Below are 22,982 nucleotides of genomic sequence, written 5' to 3'. Positions count from 1 at the left end.
GTTTTTAGATCTTTCTTTTTAATACTACTACTAATAATAATACTAATAATAATAATAATAATTTGTGTGGTATTTGTGAAAAATACATTCAAAATGTGATATTTGTGTCTGTTCTGGTGAATGAAATGTAATTTAACAAAATAAATGAACTGAGAACTACAGAAACACAAGTGTGTCTTTTTTTTAGTCTGAAATGAGTTGTTATACTTTGGGGTGTGTTTGATACCCAATGTCATCAATATTAATATACATTGCTCTTTAGCCACTCCACTAAGGTATTTTTGCTAGAGAGGCGGTAATATGATGTGCACTCCGAGCCGGACTCATTGACTGACACTGACAGTGAGACAGTGACAGTCACAGACACATCGGACAGTCAGAAGGTGCCGCCTTCTTTTTCTGTATCGTGCCTAGTGCGATGTTTGTTCAGATTATGGGGGCAGGTCCTCCGAACCAACCCCTAAACAAAAAGATTGAGTATTTTTCTTTTCCAAATACGATATTAATCTCAAAACAGTACAGTGTAATATGACAGTCCAAGGTGAAAAAACAAAACATCGCTACTTCGGATCATAAACTTTTTTCTACATTTATTTTAAAATGTTCAGATTACAGCATGACTGATTTTGTTTTTGGATCTATAAACCCGTTTGCCCACCCTAGTGTTGCAAATCAGTATTCAATTTCAGCTTTTCAAAGTAGGATACCTGTTAATCCAAATATTTATTAAAATAATTCTCTTTTTGGAGAAGCTCATAGATATATAAGCAGCCAAAACATCCAGTAACTACAAACCAGTTTCATCCTGATTGAGGCTCACCAGCACAGTGTAACCTTGGGTCTTGACCATTGTGTTTAACCTTGTGTTTTGTCCTTCGTTTTAACTGACAGCTCAGGTTATTGCTAAGTAAAGGGATACCCAAATAACACTTTGTGGTATTTGCAGTCTTATTGCTTACCCTGTCCTTAACAATGACTGGAGCTGCCACTTGAAATGAAGGGAAAAATTACTACACTGCACTGATGAGCCCCAATCAGGGCTAAACCATTGCTGAATGTTTTGACTGCTTGTTTATCTTCTTATTAAGTTATTTAGCAGTTATTTGTTTATCTATGAGGTTCTCCAAAAAGAAAAATGTCTCAGTGTCATTACATTTGTTATTGATTTTGTACTTCATCCTTTATGCCTTTAAGGTCAACTGAACAGTATAATTAACAAAAATAAACCACTCTATTTTCTTATTAGTATGTATGCAAGAGTTATTGTCTGTTATTTATTATAAAGACTTGTCTATTGTTTCAGCCGATCTGATTGAAATCAGTCGATTAAATGGCATGTTATCAATCAAAATCATCCCATATTAATGGGCCAGTAGGTACTGTAAAACGGCCATCACTCACGGTTGTTCGTTGCCCCTTTATAAATGACACAGGACACAAAAATTGAATTTTTACAGCGCTGTTGCGCTAATTTTCTTTTATTTCTATACACACACAAAAAATAAACAAATGTAAACAAAAACCTAGCTCCACTTTGGAGTGCTAACTAAACTTCAGGAACACCCTGTCTAACATGGGACAGATAAGCTGTTTCCCCGTCCTTACAAAAAAAAAAAAAAAAAAAACACACACACACACAAAATCGTACGCACAGTACCTTTTACTTTCCTTCCTTTTAGGGACGCACAGTCAGGCTCTTCACAGAGCAGCCCAGAACAGACTAGCTGCTTTCTTTAAATACCCTGCACCTGGCTCTAATTTACAATGATAGCCAGGTGCAGGGGATAATTAATAATAAAACAATTAACAAATATAAATACAAATAACTAAACAAATACACGTTATTATTTTATTTGGTAGGGAGGATTAACCCCTTCCCCGCTGTGTTACAGTACCAACTAGTCTACTAACCCCTAAATCTATCCCCTACCCCTAAAGTCTACCACTAACCTAATCTCAACCCCTAAACCTTACTATTAAAGTTATTTTTACTATTACTTCAACACCGCTTTTTAGCGCCCTCTAGCGGCTACTACATCCGACTTCCATTAAAGCGCTTCATCCCAACCTACTGTACCTCATGGGAGGCTACAAGGTACCTACTGGCTCATTCCTATGGGATGACTTTCCTTCATAACGTCCCATTCAATCAAATGATTCCAATCAGATCGGGTGGTTGTTTATTAATTTGTTGCAACACTTTTTAAATTTATTTTTTAATCTCTATAATATCAATGTTGTATTAACAATTTTCAAGTGTAGGACATAGACTAAATTGAAGGATTAAAGTTTTGATCAACATTGAACTTACTGCGAATTCATACCAGGCAAGGACTAATTTATGCGGTAAATCAAATAATTAATCATTAGCTTTTATGTGTACTTAATATCCATGTTCTAGCATCTTGTAACACAATTATTACTTTTAAACTAAATTAGATGAGTAACAAAAAGTGTAGTACACATGTATATGAATGCATCTGAACATGTCCGTCCTGCTACGAGAGTATGAGGTTGTGTTATGAAAGAAACAACATGTAGGAAGGCTGCTTTACAGTTATCTTTTTAGTTCCACAGTTTGAAACAGTGCAGTCAGAGTAAAAGAAAAACACATTTTCAAATGATTAACACTACCTTGGATTTCTTGCTACAATGTCCCCACAAAGGGGCTCTAGAGTAAACAGAGCCGTCTATGACATATGTATCGCTAACTCCCTGTTATGCTGTTTAACCATTTTTTTTTATAGACATAAAAGCATGGTTATTGATTTGGATGCAACAAGAAAAAACGCTGCTGTGTTTAATTTATGCACAAAATGGATTTGTTATGAAAACCGAGTCACGAGGAAAATTGAAACCAATGAAGGATTTTAGATGGAGTGCAGATGCAGCGCTGACAAGCAGTTGCTGGTGCCCTTTGCTGTTTACAGTGGGTAGGTGTGAAATTCAGAAAGGGCTTTATTATTTATATACAGACCTCTCCTGTAACAATGCAACAAGCTCCATGTCTGCCTCAGCAAGCATTTTGCTTGTTATAATATATGAATATAACAAATAACATGCTTTCACAAAGAGTCTCCACACATCCAGCAAAGGAAAAAGTGTCCAGTCTGTCCACTGATCTGCAGTAAAGCTAGCAAGTCCTGATTTCATTGTATTGATTATTCTACCTAAATCACTGAGCACTTCAAAGTCATCAATTGTCTGTGAGAATACCTTGTTCCCTCCACATTTAAATGACACGTTTTGCAGCTCCTAGAAACAGATTATGAATTGGGTCTATAACATGCAGCTGTACTACATCACAATACAGGAGTACCAGTGGTTTCTATAAAAACCTGTTTCTTTCACGTAGCAATATTAAAAACACTGTGTGACGTAATGGATTTTGTTTGGATCACAGTTAATAAAAGTGACCAGTAGATGGCAGAACTGATAATTTTATGTTTTCATATGCAGTCCACCATCCAGTTGACTCTTGCACATTAATAACACCACTATTAGATTTCTGTGGTGTAATTATGTTTCCATTTTCCAGTTGCAATATCAAGAGAGGTTAGCCAGTCAAATAAGTAAGTCAATAAACTAACATTAAAAGTTCAGAAATATATAGGTCTAAGGATCTAAAAGAATGGGTCTGTCTCCTTCAGTTTGACACACTTCCCTTCTCAGTGTCTCTGGATTCATGCTGGCTCTCACTCTTGGGGACCCCCATCACTTATTGCAGAGAGAGAGAGAGAGACCTCTACATACAGTGCTCACCCTTTATAACGCTATAGTGGGGAGCCACAGTTACAAGACTGTACTATTTGTGTTCTGCCTTATAACAAGTATAAAAGGGCTACTGTAATGGCATTATGAAGCAAATGAGAGGCACAACCCTACTGTGTTATAACCGATTCTGCACTATAACAAGGCGCGTTATAACAGGCGAGCACTGTACTCAAAAAAGCAGGTTGGAGGTAAGGGACTGGGAGGGAGGGAAGGTGGCTCCAGAGTGATTTTTCTGGTGTTTGTTTAGGCTTCCTAAACGACTGAAGCTCTCCCCACAGTCAAAACAGTGATACGGCTTCTCTCCAGTGTGAATTCGCTGGTGTGTCTTTAGGTTTCCTAACTGACTAAAACTCTCCCCGCATTCAATACAGTGATACGGCTTTTCTCCAGTATGAATTCGCTGGTGTGTTTTTAGGTTTCCTAACTGACTAAAACTCTCCCCGCATTCAAAACAGTGATACGGCTTCTCTCCAGTGTGAATTTTTTGGTGTCTTTTTAGGCTTCCTAACCGACTGAAGCTGTCCCCGCATTCAGAACAGTGATACGGCTTCTCTCCAGTGTGAATTCGCTGGTGTGTTTTTAGGCTTGCTGACACACTGAAACTCACCCCACATTCAGTACAGTGATACGGCTTCTCTCCAGTGTGAACTCGCTGGTGTGTTTTCAGGCTTCCTGACACACTGAAGCTCTCCCCACATTCAGTACAGTGATATGGCTTCTCTCCAGTGTGAACTCGCTGGTGTGCTTTTAGGCTTCCTAACTGACTGAAGCTCTTCCCACAATCAGTACATTGATGTGATATCTTTGGCCGGGGTTTGTTTTCTGAATCCTTAAACAAGTCAGTAGACTCCTCTTCAATGTGGACAATCTGCAGTTCAGTCTCCTCTTCTTTAATGTGGACAATCTGCAGTTCAATCTCTTCTTCTTTAATGTGGACAGGCTCCAGTTCAGTCTCTTCTTCAATGTAGACAGATTGCACTTCAGTCTCCTCTTCTTTAATGTGGAAAGGATCCAGTTCAGGCATCTCCTGTTTAATGCAGATAGTTACCAATTCCTGAACCTCCTCCTGTTTAATGTCAACACACTCCATCTTTCTTCTTTGGTTTTCACCGAGACAACAATCCTGAAAACAGAAAATAAAATGAAGTATTACGATCTGTTCTCTATTGGTGGGTTTACACTTGTACTCTGACCTGAACTGGCTTCGGTTCGATCAGATTCAAAGATTCTTATCATTTGAGCCTGTTTAAAATGTAAATGCCCGTCTCAGTCACATGAAAAAAAAAAATCATGGAGTGAAATCCAACAATTTTGCAATGATAGGCGTTTCCAACCTGTACGGCAAGGTATGGTGGCCCAGTAAGACAATACAATGAAGTGCATTATTTTATCGTGGTTATCACAGGCCCAGTGAGACTCTCACTCTAAACTCTGTTTCAAAGCTCTTTACAATATGACTGCTCTAGTGCACTGATGATAGTGTAAGGAGTATTGCCCACAATGTCAAACAAATTACACAGCAATAACGATCCATGTGTTTCTATGCCCTTCCTGCAGTGATTTAGAAGACAGATCTCAAACCATTTTGAAATGAGCTTTGAAACAGTTCGAGTTATAAGTTTAAGTTGTCAGATGTTAACAATGAAAAGAAAAATCCCAGGTACGTTATTTAAACAGTTGTAGCAACACGTGGGGACGTGAAACGCTTTATTCTTTGGAACCCTGCTACTTACTCCAGGGTTGTGCAATTTTTGAAAAAGACCTTCATGTCCAAGGGACAAAATGTTAGAAAAATCTACATGTCCTTTTAATAATTTACTTGTCCCCTCCCTGTCGCAAAAACACACACAAAAAAGTAGAATATAACTTGTAGGATTTTGGTTTTATTTGACAATGAACACAATCAACTACAACAAGCAATACTTGGGAGTTATTCAAATATAAAAATAGTGTCTGTCTGTTTCTTTCCACTCCTTCTCTACAAGCTGAATCCAACTCCTGATGTCCAGGTGTTTTAGTTTGTTGCATCACAGCTATGAAATCATTGCCAACTATTACTGCTGCTTTGTGGAATTCAGATTTTTCTTGATGTTCTTTTAGTTTTGTATCTGCTGAACCCCAGATTTTTAATGGACTTGTTTATAACCTGTCAAGTTAAGTTCTTCTGCATTGTTTTCTACCAAAATGCACAAAATATTTACAATAGGTTCCATCAAATTCTGGACAGACAAAATGTTTTTTATCTTTTGTTTATTTCTATTATATACTTTTATTTTTTAAACAGTGTACAACATTGTACAGCTATTTTTCCTCATCTAACATCTTGTCCCATGACGGCTGACTGGAACACTGCTGCAGCAGAGGGGTCCTGGTTTCATACCCTGATGTGTTTCTTTTTTGTAAGGGCAACATCCTTTCCCTGCACTACTGTCACGGAACAGTTAATACATAAATGAATTAATACATAAACACATTGCCATGAGATTTACAGTCTGTATTTTATTTTAAAATAAATATTGCACAGATAAACTCATGTATAAACGTTTCATTGATAAAATTATAAACATATTGTCAATCTTCATGTTTTAATAGTTTCACTTTTTTTTTTTAATATATCATTTAAATCTAAAAAAATATGTAAATATGATTAACGGCACACTAAGTTAGCAACACTAAAACAGAAAGAATAAAAATTAGCATTTTCTTTTTTTTTTTGCCAGAGAAAGTTTATTATTATTATTATTATTTATTTCTTAGCAGACGCCCTTATCCAGGGCGATTTACAATCGTAAGCAAATACATTTCAAGTGTTACAATACAAGTAATACAATAAGAGCAAGATAAATACAATGACTTTTGTTCAAGCAAAGTACAAGTGTGACAAAATACAATTCAATAATACAGCAGATAACAGTGATAGTTACATCAGGATATGATTAAATACAAAATACTACAGATTAAACATTTGGCAGATTACAGTACTCTGAAGTACAGGATTAAATGCAGTAAAATAGGGGGCAGATAAGAGCAAATAAAGCACATTTAAGGAAGGGTGATAGTGTCCCAGGATAAAAACAGAGGAGTTCTACAGGTGCTGTTTGAAGAGGTGAGTCTTAAGGAGGCGCCGGAATGTGGTCAGGGACTGGGCAGTCCTGACATCTGTAGGAAGGTCATTCCACCACTGCGGAGCAAGGGTGGAGAAGGAGCGGGCTCTGGAGGCAGGGGAGCATAGCGGGGGTAGAGCCAGTCTTCTAGTGCAGGCGGAGCGGAGAGGTCGAGTGGGGGTGTAGGGAGAGATGAGGGTCTGGAGGTAGCTGGGTGCAGTCTGGTCAAGGCATCTGTAGGCTAGTACAAGAATCTTGAACTGGATGCGAGCGGTGATCGGGAGCCAGTGGAGTGAGCGGAGTAGTGGAGTAGCGTGGGAGAAGCGAGGCAGAGAGAACACCAGACGGGCAGCAGAGTTCTGGATGAGCTGGAGCGGACGGGTGGTGGACGCAGGGAGGCCAGCCAGGAGGGAGTTGCAGTAGTCTAGGCGGGAGAGTACCAAGGCCTGGACCAGGAGCTGGGTAGCGTAGTTGGTGAGGAAGGGTCGGATTCTTCGGATGTTGCTCAGGAAGAATCGGCAAGTGCGTGCCAGAGTGGAGATGTGTTGGGAGTAAGAGAGGCAGGGGTCCAGGGTGACTCCGAGGTTCTTAGCAGAGGAAGATGGAGAGAGTGTGGTAGATTCCAGAGGAACAGAGATCAGAGGAGGGGGAGGAGGAGGGAAAGAAAAGGAGGTCAGATTTACAGAGGTTGAGTTTGAGGTGATGCGAGTGCATCCAGGAGGAAATAGCAGACAGACAGGTAGAGATACAGAGGGAGATGGTGGAGTCAGAGGTGGGGAAGGAGAGGAAAATCTGAGCATCATCAGCATAGAAATGGTATGAGAAACCATAGGATGCGATGAGGGGGCCCAGGGAGCGGGTGTAGAGAGAGAACAGGAGAGGACCCAAAACTTGCTTGAAATGCTTCTAAACAGTAAACTCCATGTTTATTTTTTTTTAAACATCCCAACAAGTACATGCTTTACCACAAAGTTTGTAATCCACTAATACCTTTGCGACAATGGTGAGTTTTTTTTTTTTTTTTTTTTACTTTACTAGATTGCTGCATTTACATGTCAGGTTCATGTATTGAGAAAGCAGTATAACTGATTTGCTAATTTACAAAAACAAGTAAATAATACCTTAAGTTTAAACGATTAGTCTGTGCGTTGCCAGAGGCTCTCTTGGCAGCCATTTCTAGGTTCCTTTGTAACCAATTGAAGATCCGCTTTTACTCCACAGCTCGCCAATCAGAAGTGATAGGGTGGGACATAAACACTTTTTTAAATGTTTGTGCTTTGATTATTATTATTATTATTATTTATTTCTTAGCAGGCACCCTTATCCAGGGCAACTTACAATTGTCACAATTGTTTGATGCTAGACTGCCTATCTAGTGTCTATCTAGCAACAGAGCAAAAATACTTGTCCAACGGGCAAAGTATAATGGCAAAACTTGTTGTCCTTCACACAAATCTTATTGTCTGAGTGATACAAATTGCACACCCCTGCATTACCAAATATTACCGCTGCACTGTGGAATTCTGGGGCTTGTGTCATGGAAGTCCTGCGATTGCAATGTAGTTGTGATGAGGTTGTGACATTGCACAGGTCGTCGCTGCGTGCATTTCATAAAGCACTTCGCGATGAGTGAAATCAGTAACTTGGATCTCTTCCGTCTCCGCTCAGCAGTGCACAGCTTGTTGTGGGATGAACAGATTGTGGAGGATAGCCAGGGCTGGGGAGGGGAGAAGCGAGCAAGGTGAAAGATGATAGGACAGAAGGAGTCGAGAGTTGCAGTGAGAGAAGAAGAAAACAGAGAAAACTAGTCAATAGGGGGAGAATGGAGAGCGCAGAGGAAGTAGAGGTGGAGATTGCAGCAAAAAGAGAGAAGGTGGTACAGGTGGATGGGAGAGACGGTAGAAGTGAAAAGGAGATGAAGTAGTCTGAGAAGGAGAGGGGGGTGATAGTAGGGGAAGGAGGAGAGCAGTTCCTGGTCCAGCTGCTGGCCAGCTTTGTGAGGAGGTGAGGGGGGAAGTTGGAGAGAAAGAATCAGGAAGAGGGAAGAAGCCAGAAAGAATCAGGAAGAGGGAAGAAGCCAGCAGAATCAGTCGAGTTGGAGCGATGAATGTTAAAACCGCCTAACAAAATGACAGGATTAGAGGTAGCGGTAGGAGAGAGGAAGAAGTCAAGCTCGTCTCTATCCAGAAATAGCTTTTAAGCAAAAATAACTTTTTTAAAATGTAAGTTCAGTGACAACCCCCCCTCTGACGTACTGAAATGGTTTCCTCCAGGATCAACATGACAGTCCACTGGCGTTTGGGAGCTGCTGTGTTTGATGGCTATAGAGATGCTAACGGTAGCAACTTACATTAGAGTCCAATGGAAATGACACACACCATATGTTTTTAAAATGATGAAAAAATGGTCAATATCTTGGCTTGCTTTACATGAAATGTAAATGAAATCTGAGATAAAGATTGAATTATTATTATTATTATTATTATTATTATTATTTATTTCTTAATTGAATATTTTGGCATTATATATAGGGTGACTAGACTTTCAAAGCTCAAATTCGGGACACATTGTAAAATAATTGAGAAGACTAATTAAACCAATTAAATATGGGCTATTTAGTGGTTATTTAAATAACCATCCTATCACTCTTACTCTTAACTTTTTGTTTTAAGGAGCTAGCTAATTTCAGTACACTCCTGGGTGTATAATTTGTGGATAATTAGTTTAACTTGCCATATTGTCTTATAGTGCTACTTTTTTATTGAGTTTATTAATAATAATAATAATAATAATAATAATAATAATAATAATAATAATTCTGTAGATGGTTGTTAAATACATTTAAGTTTTGCTATTTTCCCCCCTTTCTTTCTTTTTTCCTCCCTGCATCAGGACGGCTCTATTTCTTGACATTGTTGATGTGGTTTAACCTGGTGGATTGGGAGCTCACCATCTCTGCCTGGTGTCTGAGCTGAATCCCACCAAAACTGAACAGCTTCCAAATCTCCCTGGGTGGGTTTAGCTCTGAGGTTGGGCCAGTAACTTCTGGTGTCCCGCAAGGTTCTATCCTCGGCCCCCTGTTATTTAGTGTTTATATGTTTCCCCTCGGCCACATTTTAAGGTCTCATGGCATACACTATCATTTTTACGCAGACGACACGCAAATTTATATTAATTCTAAACCTGATATCAATGCTGCTGCCTCTGCCCTAACTGCCTGCATCTCCGATATAAAAAAAAATGGATGTTGTAAAATGTTTTACACCTTAATTGTGACAAGACTGATGCTGGTAATGCTGTTAGGTACTCCCCACCAGCTAGGTAAAACCAATGCTTTAAATCTGTCTGTTGATGGAACCATGCTTGAGTTCAGGTCTAATATGAAACATTTGTGTGTGATTTTTGATCCTGGGTTAACTTTTGAATCGCATGTGCTGAATACTGTCAAGGTTTCTTTTTTTCACCTTAGAAATATTGCCAGACTGCGTCCCATGCTTTCTCTACCTGCAGCTGAAAAACTGGTTCATGCCTTTGTTTTCTCCAGGATTGATTAATGTAACACCCTGCTCGCTGGGGTGTCTAATAGCATCCTCACTAAAATTCAATTTGTTCAAAACTCTGCAGCCAGAATTTTCTCGGTCCCGCTCAAGAGATCCCATCACTCCTGACTTGGAGGCCTTGCACTGGCTGCCCATCAGGTTTAGAATTGATTTTAAAATTTTAATGCTGACAGATAAGGATCTTCATGGTCTAGCTCTGACTTATCTGTCAGATCTTTTATCTTTTTACACTCCCACTCGCAACCTCTGCTCTGCTGATTACAGACTGCACTATACAAAATAAAGTTTATTATTTTATTATTATTAATCACTGTATTACACACAATTGTAGATTCATATTGAATTGAAACTCCATGAAAACGCACGGCGCACTGAGGAATAAGCATGTATGTTTGTGATAATCACTGAATCACACAATAATGCTCTTGATTGCCCCAGTACCTTCTTTTTATTTGATTTTGTTTTCACTGCAGGTGCCATAAACGAAGTTATATAGGAAGCGGTTGTTTACATTATTTTGACAAACGGTGTTTCGAGAGTGTCGCACTACAGAAAGTGTCTGAAAACCGGGATTGAGAAAAATGTCGGGACACCGGGACCTTTGATCGATAACCGGGACGCCTGGTAACCCTAATTATATATGCACTGAAATAAAGAATGCAAAAATAGTCTAATCTACATAGCATGGGGTCTGCACTCCCCCTGCCCATGAAGTGAAGGGTCGACACTCCCAAAGGACTACACCCCTGGTTACATGCTGTCAGATCAGGACTCCACTAACACTGAGCATGGGAGCTGCAGCGTGCTGTCAGATCAGGACTCCACTAACACTGAGCATGGGAGCTGCAGCATGCTGTCAGATCAGGACTCCACTAACACGGAGCATGGGAGCTGCAGCATGCTGTCAGATCAGGACTCCACTAACACTGAGCATGGGAGCTGCAGCATGCTGTCAGATCAGGACTCCACTAACACTGAGCATGGGAGCTGCAGCATGCTGTCAGATCAGGACTCCACTAACACTGAGCATGGGAGCTGCAGCATGCTGTCAGATCAGGACTCCACTAACACTGAGCATGGGACCTGCAGCATGCTGTCAGATCAGGACTCCAGTAACACTGAGCATAGGAGCTGCAGCATGCTGTCAGATCAGGACTCCACTAACACTGAGCATGGGAGCTGCAGCATGCTGTCAGATCAGGACTCCACTCACTGAGCATAGGAGCTGCAGCATGCTGTCAGATCAGGACTCCACTAACACTGAGCATGGGAGCTGCAGCATGCTGTCAGATCAGGACCACTAACACTGAGCATGGGAGCTGCAGCATGCTGTCAGATCAGGACTCCACTAACACGGAGCATGGGAGCTGCAGCATGCTGTCAGATCAGGACTCCACTAACACTGAGCATGGGAGCTGCAGCATGCTGTCAGATCAGGACTCCACTAACACGGAGCATGGGAGCTGCAGCATGCTGTCAGATCAGGACTCCACTAACACGGAGCATGGGAGCTGCAGCATGCCGTCAGATCAGGACTCCAGTAACACTGAGCATGGGAGCTGCAGCATGCCGTCAGATCAGGACTCCACTAACACTGAGCATGGGAGCTGCAGCATGCCGTCAGATCAGGACTCCACTAACACTGAGCATGGGAGCTGCAGCATGCCGTCAGATCAGGACTCCACTAACACTGAGCATGGGAGCTGCAGCATGCCGTCAGATCAGGACTCCACTAACACGGAGCATGGGAGCTGCAGCATGCTGTCAGATCAGGACTCCACTAACACGGAGCATGGGAGCTGCAGCATGCTGTCAGATCAGGACTCCACTAACACTGAGCATGGGAGCTGCAGCATGCTGTCAGATCAGGACTCCACTAACACTGAGCATGGGAGCTGCAGCATGCTGTCAGATCAGGACCACTAACACTGAGCATGGGAGCTGCAGCATGCTGTCAGATCAGGACTCCACTAACACGGAGCATGGGAGCTGCAGCATGCTGTCAGATCAGGACTCCACTAACACTGAGCATGGGAGCTGCAGCATGCTGTCAGATCAGGACTCCACTAACACTGAGCATGGGAGCTGCAGCATGCTGTCAGATCAGGACTCCACTAACACAGAGCATGGGAGCTGCAGCATGCTGTCAGATCAGGACTCCACTAACACGGAGCATGGGAGCTGCAGCATGCTGTCAGATCAGGACTCCACTAACACGGAGCATGGGAGCTGCAGCATGCTGTCAGATCAGGACTCCATTAACACGGAGCATGGGAGCTGCAGCATGCTGTCAGATCAGGACTCCATTAACACGGAGCATGGGAGCTGCAGCATGCTGTCAGATCAGGACTCCATTAACACGGAGCATGGGAGCTGCAGCATGCTGTCAGATCAGGACTCCACTAACACTGAGCATGGGAGCTGCAGCATGCTGTCAGATCAGGACTCCACTAACACTGAGCATGGGAGCTGCAGCATGCTGACAGATCAGGACTCCACTAACACTGAGCATAGGAGCTGCAGCATGCTGTCAGATCAGGACTCCACTAACACTGAGCATGGGAGCTGCAGCATGCTGTCAGATCAGGACTCCACTAACACTGAGCATGGGAGCTGCAGCATGCTGTCAGATCAGGACTCCACTAACACTGAGCATGGGAGCTGCAGCATGCTGTCAGATCAGGACTCCACTAACACTGAGCATGGGAGCTGCAGCATGCTGTCAGATCAGGACTCCACTAACACTGAGCATGGGAGCTGCAGCATGCTGTCAGATCAGGACTCCACTAACACTGAGCATGGGAGCTGCAGCATGCTGTCAGATCAGGACTCCACTAACACTGAGCATAGGAGCTGCAGCATGCTGTCAGATCAGGACTCCACTAACACTGAGCATGGGAGCTGCAGCATGCTGTCAGATCAGGACTCCAATAACACTGAGCATAGGAGCTGCAGCATGCTGTCAGATCAGGACTTCACTAACACTGAGCATAGGAGCTGCAGCATGCTTTTCAGATCAGGACTCCACTAACACTGAGCATGGGAGCTGCAGCATGCTGTCAGATCAGGACTCCACTAACACTGAGCATGGGAGCTGCAGCATGCTGTCAGATCAGGACTTCACTAACACTGAGCATAGGAGCTGCAGCATGCTGTCAGATCAGGACTCCACTAACACTGAGCATGGGAGCTGCAGCATGCAGTCAGATCAGGACTCCACTAACACTGAGCATAGGAGCTGCAGCATGCTTTTCAGATCAGGACTCCACTAACACTGAGCATGGGAGCTGCAGCATGCTGTCAGATCAGAACTCCACTAACACTGAGCATGGGAGCTGCAGCATGCTGTCCGATCAGGACTCCACTAACACTGAGCATGGGAGCTGCAGCATGCTGTCAGATCAGGACTCCACTAACACTGAGCATGGGAGCTGCAGCATGCTGTCAGATCAGGACACCACTATGCTGTCAGATCAGGACTCCACTAACACTGAGCATGGGAGCTGCAGCATGCTGTCAGATCAGGACTCCACTAACACTGAGCATGGGAGCTGCAGCATGCTGTCAGATCAGGAATCCACTAACACTGAGCATGGGAGCTGCAGCATGCTATTCCAATATTACAACTGGACACAATTAAGGGGTGTCATCAATTCCATACACAACACTTGCAAAATATTTCAATTATAAACATGACGACTTCATTGCAGTCATCTAGGGCTGGGACAATGCATCGAATCGTTGGAATAACCATCGATGGATAAAAAAACGCATCTATTAGTTCAATAATAGGACCATTTTTATTAGGACCAGCAAAATTTAAATCTACACTCTTATTCCTTGCCTTTCCTTTGGTTCCTTTAAATAATAATATTTAAAAAAAAACCTCCTCGTCCACTACGCAGCACGTACGTAAGCGTGACAAAAAACAAAAAAATCTAGAGAAGAGACTGGAGGTTGGCCGCTTTTCAGGATCAGATAGTTAAATTGTCGATTTAATTTAATTTAATTTTTAATTTTTCAAATAATGTTTGGAAGTTTTTTTACAAAAGAACAAAATGAAAAGGTAAAATGCGCTGTTTGTGGAGCTTCTGTGGCAAAACCACCAACCTGCGGGATCATTTAGTAAGACAGCACCCGACAAAATACAACAGGGGAACACAAGTAAAAAACAAAAGGAAGCAACACCTTCCGTGACAACTTATTTTGGAAAGAAAGTTGATCCAAAAAGCATCAGAGCAACAGAAATAACAGGCCTGATAGTGGATGTTGTAACACGAGATATCAGACCTGTTAGTATAGTAGAGGGAGCTGCGTTTAAAAATCTGATAGCGAATCTTGCTCCAGGCATTGAAATGCCCCGTCGAAAGACAATCTCCAAATTCATTACTCTGGATCACGAACATGCAAAAGCTTTGACAAGATTTAAGTCAGGAGTGTAATTCAATGTCCATCACTACCAATGTATGGACAAGCATGGCACAAGAAGCGTTTTTAACAGTCACCTGCCATTACATTAAGCAAAATTGGGAATTCGAGTCAAAAGTATTAGTGACACAAAAATTACAAGAGAGACACACATGAATTTAGCAGAAGCGATCAATCAGATAAACACAGAGTTTGAAGTGGCTACAAAAGTAATAGCTTGTGTTCATGACAACGCGGCCAACGTGTGCAGAGCACTGTCTTTGCTTTCTGCAAGCGGGCGTGCTGTGTTACTTTTTGGTAGCGTGGCAAGTGTGAGCTGTGCAGGGCACAATATAAATCTCATCATTCAGAAAAGCTTGGAGGATGTAAGACAAGTCCACACGTTAGTGGCAGCAGCAAGGAGACTGGCTGCACATTTTAAAAAGAGGGAGATGGCAACAAGTGCTTTAAATAGAAAACCAACAGAAATGCTGAACACAGAAGCAGCACCATTCAAGTTAATACAGGACGTACAAACAAGGTGGAACATGGTTTATTATATGTTTGAATGCCTTCTTGAATTAAAATGGCCAGTTACTGCTATTTTGTCAAACCCAGATTTTACCAAAAAGTCTGACGCAGCTACTTTAGATCTCACGACTGAGCAGTGGAAGCTAATGGCTGAGATATTACCTCTACTACAGCATTCGAACTGGCTACAGTACTTTTGAGTGCAAAGGAAAACATTACGGCTAGTTCTTTGTATTCACTTTCAACAGGGATAAAACACAGGCAGACTGAAGTTCCTGATGAAGAGGAGACATCGTCTTCTTCAAATTCAAGTGATTTGCTAATTCCAGTTACACCGAGTTTGACAGATAAGCTAGTGCGTAATTTGTCTCATCGATTTTGGTACATCAGTTGAATGACCAAAGTAATGAGGTCATGACACTGCTTTTTGTGTCATTTCTTGACCCCATGATTTTGCCATCTGGATTTCTTATCCGAACAGGCCAAAGCCCACGTGTCTGAAGTACTGTCTTCCAAACTAGTGAGGCTGGTGGATGACAACCTAGAAAATGACAGAAATCGTGCCTGTACAAGTGAGTGCAGCACAGAAGACTTGCCTGTTAAAAAGAAAACAAAGACCGAACAAGCAATGGAATTGTTACTTTGTGGACGGCAACAAACACACACTACTTCCAAGGAAACCTTGATCCAACAAGAGATGATGATATATGCTTCTGAAACTCCATTAAACATCAGCGAAGATCCTCTGATCTGGTGGAAAACTAACCAGACATGCTTTCCCAACCTAGCAGCCTTGGCACAGAGCATGTTAAGTATCCCTGCAACATCGGTCCCGAGCGAGCGTGTGTTCAGCAAAGCAGAGATGCTTGTGAACAAACTCCGTTCTTTGAAACCAGAGAATGTGAATGCCATAATATTTCTGAATAAAAACAGAAAATAAGCTCTGGAGAGAGCACAGACTGGACTTGTAAATAGTTATTCTTGTGTTCTCCGTTGGAGTTTTTTTTCCTCTAATCCGGTTGCTGTCAAGACATCTTAAGGTAAGACAGTACTATTTGTAATGTTTTATTAACTTTTTGTGGCGAACCTCGCCGACAGTGTGACTTGACATAAATAATTAGAAATGTGTAGTTTTAAGTTCGACTGGAGAAACGTTTACTTTTCGTGATTAGACTGGATGAAAATGTATGTACTTATTATTTACACGTTTCTTTTGCGTTATGAAAAAACGATGCATCGGGTCTTTATGAAAACGATGCATCGGGTCTTTATGAAAACGACGCATCGGGTCTTTATGAAAACGACGCATCGGGTCTTTATGAAAACGACGCATCGGGTCTTTATGAAAACGACGCATCGGGTCTTTATGAAAACGACGCATCGGGTCTTTATGAAAACGACGCATCGGGTCTTTATGAAAACGACGCATCGGGTCTTTATGAAAACGACGCATCGGGTCTTTATGAAAACGACGCATCGGGTCTTTATGAAAACGACGCATCGGGTCTTTATGAAAACGACGCATCGGGTCTTTATGAAAACGATGCATCGGGTCTTTATGAAAACGATGCATCGATAGTAAAAAAAAACACTATCATCCCAGCCCTACAGTCATCAGCTGCATAGAGGACATATTCAACAGAACGAGGCAACAAACAAGTGAGTACAGACAGGAAGTTACTGTTGTAGTATCACTTTAGTGTCTGAGCAAGTTGTTGCATTTTAAGCAGTTGAATATGATGGCAACCAACTTGCTCCTGAAGTGCCACCAGCAACTGGATTTGGCTCCTAAGGCAAACAGTTTGTCTGGAGCCCTGATATCTATCTATCTATCTATCTAAAACATATTCATTAATGTATTTTATGTTTTTTAACATTTAGTCATTAGGAATTTACATCGCAGCATGTAGAATACCCTACGCACGTACTGATAAAGAAATCATGGTTTACATTAATGTTGCAAAATATATGATTATTAATGCTCATTTCAGATTTATCCATTTCTCAATGTAAAAAAAAAATCTTACAGCTGCTAACCGAAAGAGAATATGCCGAAAAAGAATACATTTTTCAGTGTTTCACATCTTATGAATCAGACACCTTTTAAATGATACATATTTACGTATTGTCATTTTACTAACTTTTAAAAAACTCAGAATCTGAGTAATTAGAGTACCTTTGTGCCGTGTCTGCACAGTAACACATTTACCGTAGATATTATGAGAAATATTATAGATTTAAATGTACAGAAAGGATGCAAACTAGTGGTCGTCATTTTGCAAGATTCGATGCTTCTTGAGATGGAGGGCTCTGAATTTGAGCAGTATGACCCCAGCAGAGCTATTGAATATTGAGGCTCTGAATTTGAGGAGTGTGACCCCAGCAGAGCTATTGAATATTGAGGCTCTGAATTTGAGGAGCGCGACCCCAGCAGAGCTATTGAATATTGAGGCTCTGAACTTGAGCAGTATGACCCCAGCAGAGCTATTGAATATTGAGGCTCTGAATTTGAGGAGTGCGACCCCAGCAGAGCTATTGAATATTGAGGCTCTGAATTTGAGGAGTGCGACCCCAGCAGAGCTATTGAATATTGAGGCTCTGAATTTGAGGAGTGCGACCCCAGCAGAGCTATTGAATATTGAGTCTCTTAATTTGAGGAGTGTGACCCCAGCAGAGCTATTGAATATTGAGGCTCTGAATTTGATCAGTATGACCCCAGCAGAGCTATTGAATATTGAGGCTCTGAATTTGAGGAGAGCGACCCCAGCAGAGCTATTGAATATTGAGGCTCTGAATTTGAGGAGTGCGACCCCAGCAGAGCTATTGAATATTGAGGCTCTGAATTTGAGAAGCACGACCCCAGCACAGCTATTGAATATTGAGGCTCTGAATTTGAGGAGCACGACCCCAGCAGAGCTATTGAATATTGAGGCTCTGAATTTGAGGAGTGCGACCCCAGCAGAGCTATTGAATATTGAGGCTCTGAATTTGAGGAGTGCGACCCCAGCAGAGCTATTGACTATTGAGGCTCTGAATTTGAGGAGTGCGACCCCAGCACAGCTATTGAATATTGAGGCTCTGAATTTGAGGAGAGCGACCCCAGCAGAGCTATTGAATATTGAGGCTCTGAATTTGAGGAGAGCGACCCCAGCACAGAAATTGAATATTGAGGCTCTGAATTTGAGGAGTATGATCCCAGCAGAGCTATTGAATATTGAGGCTCTGAATTTGAGGAGTGCGACCCCAGCACAGCAATTGAATATTGAGGCTCTGAATTTGAGGAGTATGACCCCAGCAGAGCTATTGAATATTGAGGCTCTGAATTTGAGGAGTGCGACCCCAGCAGAGCTATTGAATATTGAGGCTCTGAATTTGAGGATTGCGACCCCAGCACAGATATTGACTATTGAGGCTCTGAATTTGAGGAGTATGATCCCAGCAGAGCTATTGAATATTGAGGCTCTGAATTTGAGGAGAGCGACCCCAGCAGAGCTATTGAATATTGAGGCTCTGAATTTGAGGAGTGCGACCCCAGCAGAGCTATTGAATATTGAGGCTCTGAATTTGAGGAGTGCGACCCCAGCACAGCTATTGACTATTGAGGCTCTGAATTTGAGGAGAGCGACCCCAGCAGAGCTATTCAATATTGGTTTACTTGTGGTGGTACCAAGCATGTGAGGGGTCAGAAGAGCATCTTTCTTTGGGACTCTCTTGGTGCATGAGGGCTGACGTACTTTCAATCTTTATTGATTTATTTTATTATTTTGGTTTTGCAATACACACATTAGAAGGGCTCAGTTTTGCCAAGTACATTTGGACCGAATTACTATTAATTTTTATCTTTAATGTCATGAAACAAAAACTCTTATTAATCAGCAATTGATTGTGTTCACTGTTAAATAAAAGCTAAATCCAACATGTTATACTCTACTATAAATACAACATATATTAAATAAAATGCATTAAAATAATAATAATAATAATAATAATAATAATAATAATAATAATAATATTTAAATATTGAACCCATTTCAATATACATTGGTCAACCCTTTACTTGAACACATTACAATGCATAGCAATATAGAGTTAATATAAATATAGTACACATATAAAGACAGTAACATGGGCTATTCATAAATGTCAGTGATACTAGTAAGAGAAGTGGATGCCTTAACTTATACCAGATGTTTAACATTCTCTGATATCACGTGTTTAAATGTTAAAAGCAGATCTATTTTTTTCTAATCTGTCTTTTTGTACATTTATCGTGTTTTGATCAGGTGACAATAGAAAGAAAAAAGTGAATTGGTATGATCTGCAATAATACACCCGCTGTTTAACTTTTAAATTATGATCGAGTTATTATATACAATTATTTGAATAGCTTCAGAATCGTGCAGCTTTAATGAATTGAATTTAAAAAAAAAAAAAAAAAGTCCCAGTTTTTCCCTATGGAAATCTGGTAACCCTACTTGACACACAGCGATCGTATAAGAAAGCAGCGGTCATTGTGTTGTTATTAACAAAGCCGGTGCCCGTACAGTACTGGCACCGGATAAACGGGACGGCGCTGCACAGAGCGGTACAAACTGTGCAATTCAAATCTCCTGTAGTACTACAGACGGGCCACCGACAGCCATCTCTGATTAACCCAACATGAATATAAATACGATCCAAACTCAGTTTGTTTCGAAGAGCACTCAGAGTGACGGCGCCGGAGAGTCTGCGAGCAGGTTTAATAATAATGAATGCGCTGCTGTGTCTGCTCGAGTCTCGCATCAAACTCCCGGTCCTCTATATAATATAAACACACTACACACACACGGGTGCAGTGAATTCAATTCCAATAACTCACCGCTTTCTTTCTTTCTCTCTCTTCCTTTCTTTATTTCTTTCTTTATTTCTTTCTCTCTCTCTTTCCTTCTGTTTTCTCGTGTTTTTTTTATTCTCCAAGCAGCGCAAACAATGGCATTTCCGGTTCCGACTGGCGCGCTGATCTAAAGATTCTGCCGATCTGGTGAAACCAGTGCCTGCATGTTGTTCAGTACCGGTTTGTTTAACCAGTTCCTCGAGTAAAATAAAAGACTCATTTGTACAGACAGTGTTAAAACTGAAAAGCTACAGTAATGCCTTACTTGTGGCTCACACCAGGGACCACTTCTAGTAAAAGACGTGTAAACCGCAGTGAAAAAAAACAAGAAAACTTGCATTCATAACAAAAACAAAGATATTAGGCCCATATAAATACACACAGTTTTTCTGATGCTAGAACAGTGTAGAGGGAGTGTTGATAGTTTCACCCCAAACTTGCACACTGAAAGTAGCATGTCAAAGCAAGAAGGAATCTAATCAGCAGAATATGCCTGTGTATCACAACTCAGAGACTGGCAGTAACTCAGTAAGTCTTTTGTAACTTTGGCGTCTTACTGTCTCATGTGAGCAGCAGATTGAAAGGGAGGAAGTTTGGCACCCATCACCCTCCCCAAACCTGCTGAGACAGACACTGAAGTCAGAAAAGACTGAGTTACAATAGGTACAGCTCATATTACAAGAAGATAGATGAGGGATGGGGGAATAGTACAAAACCAACAATTATCAAGTACAAGTGAAGTTCCTGTTGTTGTTTTTTCTTCTTTATTATCCCTGTTTTGCTAATATAGTTTTATTTTATTTAGATTAAATCGGGTTACCATACAGTACATCCAAAATTACACCAATGATTGAATTCTTCTTCTTCTTCTTCTTCTTCTTATTATTATTAACTTGGTTACATCGTTTAAGTCGTACAGTTTTGCATAAAAATGTATACACTTTTCATTTATTAAATGTGTATTCATTTGTCATATATAGTCCTATAAGTTACTCTGGACTTCCAGTGGACAGTGGTCTTTTACCATGGAGGTAACATAATTTCATGTGTGTATGTCTACATGTTGACTGTCACTGTCTATCTGGAATGAAATTGTTAAATAGTGTAATACTTACATTTTCACTCTTCATATTTATGTTATGTATCATCTTAATATGAAGAGGTCAAAGTACAATAATTCCAAACTGCAAACCGCTATCAATGATCTGAAGTAAAAAAGGCTCAGACTTCAAGACTAAAGAGGACAGCCTGACCTCCCCCAATAGCAGCCTACAGAGAGAGACCAGCAGAGGTCTTTGTGGGGAAATTGTCATTAATCAGATATCACAAGCGAAGTGTTTAAGGAATGAAGATTTATAAAAATATATAGAACACCCCCACAATGCATTTCAATTACAGATCCATTGGTCTCTATACTCAAAGCATTTTCCGCACATATGCTTAATGGTATAGATGTTGTGTATGAGGAAATCATTCTTCATAGCTTTTATGGCTTATGTATGCGTTTATAGCCTTCTGGAAAAAATATGCTAATTATACAGAATTTGCAGAAAATGCTTTGAGTATAGAAGCCATTGTCATTAGTTCTTCAATATACCTCAGTGTACCAATATACATCAGTGTTTTCCAAAGACATGAAAAAAGTTATTTACAAACCGCTAACCAAGATCATGCAACAGTCTCTTGACACAGGGGTTGTACCGACAGACTGGAAAATAGCAAAGTAATACTGATCCACAAAAAGGGAGACAAAACCGAACCAGGTAACTACAGACCAATAAGCCTGACTTCTATTATATGTAAACTTATGGAAACTATAATAAGATCCAAAATGGAAAAGTACCTTTATGTAACAATATCCTGGGAGACAGTCAGCATGGTTTTAGGAAAGGGAGATCGTGTCTAACTAACCTGTTTGACTTTTTTGAGGATGCAACATTGACAATGGATAATTGCAAAGCATACGACATGGTTTATTTAGATTTCCAAAAAGCTTTTGACAAAGTCCCGCAAAAAAGATTAATTCTCAAACTGAACGCAGTAGGGATTCAAGGAAATACATGCACATGGATTAGGGAGTGGTTAACATGTAGAAAACAGAAAGTACTGATAAGAGGAGAAACCTCAAAATGGAGTGAGGTAACCAGTGGTGTATGTCAGGGATCAGTATTAGGTCCTCTGCTATTCCTAATCTACATTAATGATTTAGACTCTGATATAGTACGCAAACTTGTTAAATTTGCAGACGACACAAAAATAGGAGGAGTGGCAAACACTGTTGCAGCAGCAAAGGTCATTCAAAATGATCTAGACAGCATTCAGAACTGGGCAGACACATGGCAAATGACATTTAATAGAGAAAAGTGTAAAGTATTGCATGCAGACAATAAAAATGTGCATTATAAATATCATATGGGAAATACTGAAATTGAACAAGGGAACTATGAAAAAGACTTAGGAGTTTATGTTGACTCAGAAATGTCTTCATTTAGACAATGTGGGGAAGCAATAAAAAAGGCCAACAAGATGCTCGGATATATTGTGATAAGTGTTGAATTTAAATCAAGGGAAGTAATGTTAAAACTTTACAATGCATTAGTAAGACCTCATCTACAATATTGTGTTCAGTTCTGGTCACCTCGTTACAAAAAAGATATTGCTGCTCTAGAAAGAGTGTAAAGAAGAGCAACCAGAATTATCCCGGGTTTAAAAGGCATGTCGTATGCAGACAGG

The 22,982-nt window shown here is 40.9% G+C and overlaps 1 protein-coding gene across 1 annotated transcript; it reads right to left on the bottom strand.

Moving 5' to 3' along the window:
• Positions 1–1,443: 1,443 nt before the first annotated feature.
• On the bottom strand, positions 1,444–20,775 carry LOC117398388 (zinc finger protein 239-like). Its single transcript, XM_033997374.3, has 2 exons — positions 20,235–20,775; positions 1,444–4,897 (listed from the first exon to the last, which is right to left on the bottom strand). The coding sequence occupies exon 2, from the start codon at positions 4,862–4,864 to the stop codon at positions 3,944–3,946; it is 921 nt and encodes a 306-aa protein (XP_033853265.3). The 5' UTR covers positions 4,865–4,897; positions 20,235–20,775; the 3' UTR covers positions 1,444–3,943.
• Positions 20,776–22,982: the final 2,207 nt, after the last annotated feature.

This window comes from Acipenser ruthenus, chromosome 43, assembly GCF_902713425.1.
Source record: "Acipenser ruthenus chromosome 43, fAciRut3.2 maternal haplotype, whole genome shotgun sequence".
Classification (NCBI taxonomy): Eukaryota; Metazoa; Chordata; class Actinopteri; order Acipenseriformes; family Acipenseridae; genus Acipenser; species Acipenser ruthenus.
This window is presented reverse-complemented; position numbering and strand designations above follow the sequence as displayed.

Bases quoted from the DNA above. Each gene is read 5' to 3' on its own strand.
- LOC117398388 (XM_033997374.3), bottom strand. From the start codon at position 4,864: ATGGAGTGTGTTGACATTAAACAGGAGGAGGTTCAGGAATTGGTAACT.